This window comes from Adiantum capillus-veneris, chromosome 28 (assembly GCF_014529385.1).
Source record: "Adiantum capillus-veneris isolate H3 chromosome 28, ASM1452938v2, whole genome shotgun sequence".
Lineage (NCBI taxonomy): Eukaryota > Viridiplantae > Streptophyta > Polypodiopsida > Polypodiales > Pteridaceae > Adiantum > Adiantum capillus-veneris.
Window position 1 is genome coordinate 134,480,408 of NC_140958.1, and position 6,653 is coordinate 134,487,060.

Sequence of the window (6,653 nt, forward strand, 5' to 3'; positions counted from 1 at the left end):
AAGATGAATTGATCCCCACGATATGGGTGCTGCATTTTGTTGGCACTACCTTCTTGCAGAGAGTGATATAGGCGTGGTGCCTATGAAATGTATGTTGTATACAAATTTTAAGTTTTTTGAAGCTATTTTAAGATGCTATTGTCCAATGTGTTTCTTTGGAGATGTAATAAAAATAGCGCTCGCTTAAAAAAGCCCACAACAGCAACGCAAAGAGAGCAAGGTATGCTGCTATAGCGCTCTCTCTCTCTCTCTCTACGTCGCTCCAACTCTCTCTTTCTTTGAGTGTGTGTAAGCAATTCTCCCCCTCTCTCTCTCTCTCTCTCTGCCGCCGTTGGACGGCCTTGTTTTGTTGACGATGAATGGTTCTTTTGAAGAGAAGAGTTGGCCATTCTATTAACTTTTCCTTGCACTTCGGTCCCTTATCCGTGAGAGGGTGCACATCCGAGGAGCATATTATATTGTGTGTAAATCTATACCTTTCAACTGTAGTTCTTCTCCGTCGCAAGCTTGACGAAGCGTGGAAGACACAGGCATTTAACCTCATCGCTAGCGAGAGAGAGAGACACACACACACACACACACACACAGAGGCGAGCGCGCGCACACAAACTCACCCCTCGTTGCTGTCTGCCAGTATTGCTCTCGAGATTTCGCGTCTGGATCCCTAATGTATCCTCAGGACCCTCGCCACCAACATCCCCCAAATAAGAGGCTTGCCCCCATGCTCTCTATCCGGGTCTGCCTTCTGCCCTCGTCTCTTATACCTTCCGCCACCTTCTCCGCGCCTCTCCGCCGTCTCAATGCCTTCTTCAAAATGAAGGGTGCTTGGATGTGATGGTGCCCTTTAGTTTCTTATCAGGTAATTTTGTCCGATTTCTCTGCTTTTTCCATTTTTCTGTGCATTGCATAGTGGTCTATTCTTGCATGAATGGCTGGGAAGTGCCGATCCCATGCCTTTTTGCTAGTTTTGTGGGATGTCAAGAGGTGAGGGCTGTGTCTGTGCATCACTAGAATGGAGGTTCATATTTTTTTCCTTAACTTATTTTTTTTCAAGCAATTCTAGAATATCAGGTCTATGGGTGGCATCAGCGTATAAGCATTATAAGGCAAGTAGGAGTCACTAGCTCCACGGAAAAATCGTGTGAGGGCAGCAGTTAAAGATCTTGCAGCTATTGCAACCAATACTCAGTTAAAGTTGACTTAGCCAGAAGCGGACCTTTCTAGAAGTGAAAGTGTGCAAGCGAGCCATGACAGAAGCACTGCTCACGATGCTGTCTATGGAAAGTCCTTCAATATTATTATCTATGGACACAAATGAATCAGATCTCGTACGACAAACTGCTGTTGGCCGGCCTCCAGATATCAATCTCCCGTTGTCTGTCGACATTGGCACCCCTTCCTCCTGGCCTTCAGCTGTAAAGTCTCCTGATATCTTAGATGTGAGCTTGGGTAATCAAATGCAGGATATTCGCGCATTCACACCGTCAAAGGGGAGGAGATTGTTTCGAAGGGGAGATAGCATATGGGGTGCTTGGTTTTTCTTCCAGCACTATTTCCGACCTGTACGCACGGATGAATTGGGCCTACGGCTAGATCAGTTCATGGTACAGCATGATATGGAGAACATGTACATGTGGGTCTTCCTTAACAGGCCCGAGAATGCATTGGGCAAGATGCAGCTGCGTAGCTACATGAATGGACATGCCAGATTTGGAGAACCTCAGTTTCCATTTAGCGTCGAGAAGGGATTCACTCGATCGCATCGGATGCAGAGAAAGCAGTACAGAGGCCTCTCGAATCCCCAGTGCATCCATGGCATTGAGGTTGTGAGTAACCCTAGCTTGTCCCATCTCAGTGAAGAGGCCAAGAAGAGATGGGTAGAGCTTACTGGTAGGGACTTAAACTTCTCTCTTCCAGTGGAGGCAAGCGATTTTTCCGCCTGGAGGACACTCCCGTGCACAGATTTGGATTTTGAAAGGTCGGAGGTGTGCTCTCTTAGCAAGTGTTCTAATGGCTCATCAGTGAAGAAGCAACATTCTCCCAAGTCAGGTGAGGTCGAGTTTGGTGGGTCGACTCTAGATCTCTCTTGTAAGCTTATTGGGCAGCTGGGAGGGAGCAGCGTCAGTGGCTCATCGCTTCAAAAGAGAAAGCGCAAAGCTGAAGGATCTTGTGGAAACAATGATGAAGAATGCTGTGTGCATAATGGGAGTCACTCTGGTGAAATTCTAGGGGAGGAAAGTCATCGAGGTAATCATCCATCATGGCTTGCGGAGTCCTCTGGAGTCATATTGGATGCATCGGGCCCCGTCACAGCAGCCAAGACCATATATGAGGATGAAAAAGGGTACCTTGTAATGGTAAGTTTGCCGTTCACAGATATGGCACGACTAAGAGTTTCCTGGCTAAACACCGCAACGCATGGAGTTGTCAAGATTCATGGTATAAGTACAGCACATGCCCCAGTGCTCACAAGAGGTGAGAGGACATTCAAGCTCACAGACGCAACTCCGGAGCACTGCCCTGAAGGGGACTTCGTTCGAGAGATTCCATTGGCGACAAGGATCCCAGATAATGCAGAGTTGCAGGCATTCTATGTGGAGGAAATGGCAGGTCTGGAGATTATGGTCCCGAAGCACCTGCATTTTTCCGAAGAAAGGGAAGTGAGAGTGTTTTTACCGCCTCAGCTAGGAAAGAGCGGGGTTCAACTTCTTTAAGGAAGGTATGCAACAAACAGTTCATCTCTATAAGTCACCATCTAGACGACTTATATTTACAGGTTATAAAGGGTCTTCCTTCATCTCAGCTACGATGTTGCTGCAGGACTTATTATTGTACTTGAGTAACCTTTGACTGTGTTTATTTAGATTTGGTACCGCACATAGAGTGTCAGATGTAAAATGTTTACTATCTCTTTAAATGTGGCCTCGTAGGTTTGACAGCCCTATGAAATTGCACAAACCCTCCAATGTTTAACACTTCATCACGTTTACAGTGTCACCCACCTGATGGAGTAGGTTCTTAATGACTTGACCATTTGATTTCTTGTTTTTTGCATGCATTCGTGTGTGCGTGTGTGTTATAGACAATTCATATGCTAAGCCAGTGGGCTCTTGTACTTGATTAGTGCAATACATAGCCTCTACCATATTACAATGTTCGACTGTTCACTAGCGTTGTTTCTCGTCATTTTCTTGAAATATTTTATAATGCCATTCAATTAGTGGTTAATTGTGTGCACTCGTCTTGAAATACTAAAGTTTCCTCCCATTCCCTAGGCCCCACATAAATTTGTGTCGAGACTTAAGTCATTTAGGAACACGTGTAATTGACATGCCCTTATAACAGTTGGATGTCAACACTAGGTAGTAAAAGGATGGTCGCAATGCACAATAAAACAAAGGAATGCTCATTAATGTTATTTCTAGATAAAGGGCATCTAAATTAAAAATGTGCACATGACATGTGGTTGCTAAATAGTACAATCAACCTTTATAGATCTATTTGAGATGATATGGTGCACAAGTTTAGGTTTTAGTATGCTTGTGGAGTATATGTAGATTTTTTAACCTCCCAACATGATGTTGCACTATGTATGAACCCAAAGATTCCCTTAGACAAATTGGAGATAGCTTAAAGACGATGGTAATATCATTTTGGACTGGTTCACAGAATCTTGATATCAAACAATTTAGAACCATAAAAAGTTGGGTTAGCTTGCAACATCCAAACAAGTTCATTGTGTATTTACAATACTCTTCTACTTAATAGGTAGGAATTGAATTTGTCCGTAGATTTTTAAACCTATCAACATGATGTTGCACCATGTATTTACCTAAATGATCCCCTAAACTAATTGGAGGTAGCTTAAAAACGATGGTAATCTATACTATTATAATTAGGGGGGGGGGGGGGGGGGGGGGGGGGAGTCTGCCCCCTCCTTGCCATGCGTAAGCAGCATGTTCAACCGGCGGGTGTGGCTTGTAGGTCCGGGCGCATGGTGATGAGAGAGAGAGAGAGAGAGAGCACGAAAATCGAGAGAGGTGGGCGGAGCCCGCCAGCTACAGTAGTACCATTCTAGATCATTTCACAAAATGTATCTTGGCCAACCTACAATATCTAGTCAAGTTTGTTGTGTATCTACAACATTCTTTTACTCAATATGTATGAGTTGAATTTTACTTATAGTTGGTTAGACATTCCTAATCTTTAGATGTTTTTAATGTATGATTTATTTTTTAAAGATTATTATATATCCAAAGTTAATCTTGCGAATGTAGTCATTGTGTCTTGCAGGTACAAAGAGCAAATTTGTGAAGAATATAGTTACACGGTTTAAGAATATTTAATCATGCATTACATCGGAGGCATTTATCAAGGTAAAATCATCAAGTCTCAACTGTCAAAGATTTCATTCTCCAATGGTATGTCTAGACCTTAACACTCAAAGATATAAGCTTAGAATTATTTTCACCTTGAAGACCTTGTACATATGTTTTAAGATAGCTCACAAATTAATACAAACTTTCATGCATTAAGTATCGAATAGAAGCTTAGAAGCTCCATAACTCTACTACATTTCTATAACTAGAATTTTCAAAGTAAATAGGTGTGTGTGAGTTAGGGGACTTTTCTCATATTTTCTTAAAAACCCTCAATTAGCTAGTCACTGGGCTAGTTGAGCCAAAAAATAAAAAAAATAAAAAAATAAAAAATATTATGGCCCATTTGTGTGTAAATATTGCATTGTATATATGGCCTAAATATAAGGATTTTTATAATTATTTTGGTATTTTATTTAAATATTTATACTTAGGTGTGTGTTTTAGTAAACCTGTGTATGCCTTCTTTCATCTTCTTACACCATAAGCATATTTTTTTCCAATGTGTACATACTCTAACCTCATATTTCTCTTTTATACAAATCATCCCCACATTTTCACCATTTCAGCTTTAAAAAAAACGGTAAAATTTTCTACCGTTTGAGAGTTCTATTCTTAAAGACTGTCATGAAAATGCACCTTTAGCCCTTAATTTAATCTGATACCATTTTTTACCAGCTTTCACTATGTGTTAGGTATATTTCCTTGAAAGGGTTTTACCTTTATACATCTTGAGAATTATTTTGCAAAAGCCATAAGACTAGTGCTAAATAAATAGCAAATCTTAAAATAGAATCATCTTTGGGGAGTTTTTTACATAGCACATAGTACATGAATTTCCAAAACTCGATTAATTTTGGGTTTTGTAGATCTCAAAGGATGCCTACATATTAAGAGTTGATGTGGCGTTTTGTAGATCTCAAAGGCACTAAGGGAGTTGAGATCCAAATTATGGTCACTGTGAGGGTGAATGGGATGAAAATAGAATTCTATGTGGTAGTACAATGTCAAGAGAAAGATTTTTGCATTTTTGGGGCTTAGAACATAATTTTTGCATTGGAGGTCTATTTTTTTGGGCCAAATTATGTGTCGGGCCGTGGGGCATCCCGAGGATGGACAGTGCACCATAGTGTGAAATAGGCATGGCCGACTTGGTCAACTAGGCCTATCCCCCCCCCCCCCCCCCCCCCCCCCCATGGCACAATTCTTTGGTCTATATCAATGCCCCACTTGGCCCAGAAAATGCAACTCTCAAGCAAAAATCGTCTTCTTGGTCCCAAAAATGAATTGTGCACCTTGATCATGGTACACAAACATCCCCTGTGGTATGACGGTCCCAATAAGTCCCAAATGCAACACATTGTTGTGTATCTCACCCCAATTGTCTCCATTTGAATTAGACTTATTCTCTGTATCTCTTTGCTTCCACTACCTTGGACTCTATGCGAACATCAATTTTGTTGTTTGCTATTGGAAGTGCAACCAAGAAAGTGGGATTGCTCAAATTTTTCTCATGAGCAGCTCAACATGGGCTTTCCTTTATAGATTGTGGTGCAATATTCTAATGGTGATTAAAAAAAGAGTAGACATGAAATAATTCCACAAGGGAGGATCCGATTCCACTATAATACTAATATTTGAACTTCTACCTACCCAAATGAAGAGTGGGATAATTAGTGTAGTTTCAAAGTTGATAATTCACTCAAATGTAGGCACAAATCTGTGTAGTTTCAAAGTTGATCATTCACTCAAATGTAGGCACAAATAGATGGAGACTTGTACAATAATGCGTGACATGAACACCATATCCTTACAAAAATCAGCCCTTTTCTTCCTAGATGAAATAAAGTTTTCACTGATGGACAAAATATATCGTATACTATCCAAACTGTGTATTTTCCAAATCAATTATCTTTGAAGCGACCACCTTCAAGTCCAATCTCCCATCCTGCAATAGGGCTTCCACCTTATCATATGTTCTATAGTGCAATGTGATATCTGACAAGATTCTTCTTGAGAGATGACATAACATTTGAGAATATTTCGCTAATGTTTCATCACCTCTATTCTCAATCCATAGGAAAGGATCCTTGAGATTTTTTATTTGCGGGTAGATCCACTTCGTTGATGTCATATGCACTTCTTGCAATCAAAAAACTCAATAAAAAAATCAAGTGGCAATGACCGCATTAGGGTTTGTTTATGTAAGCTATAAGTAACTTCATTGCAAAATGCACATCCACCTCCATTTGCCCTTTCTACACAACAACTGTG

General features: G+C 40.9%; 1 protein-coding gene across 2 annotated transcripts; it reads left to right on the forward strand.

Annotated features, from left to right (window-relative positions):
• The first annotated feature begins 426 nt into the window (after positions 1-426).
• LOC147421343 (uncharacterized) lies at positions 427-3,153 on the forward strand. 2 transcript variants are annotated; one of them, XM_086504063.1, is made up of 2 exons: positions 427-859; positions 1,064-3,153. In XM_086504063.1, the coding sequence occupies exon 2, from the start codon at positions 1,248-1,250 to the stop codon at positions 2,712-2,714; it is 1,467 nt and encodes a 488-aa protein (XP_086360189.1). In that variant the 5' UTR covers positions 427-859; positions 1,064-1,247; the 3' UTR covers positions 2,715-3,153. The 2 variants fall into 2 exon arrangements, with proteins under 2 accessions (XP_086360189.1, XP_086360190.1); XM_086504064.1 differs by having other exon boundaries at positions 1,072-3,153.
• Positions 3,154-6,653: the final 3,500 nt, after the last annotated feature.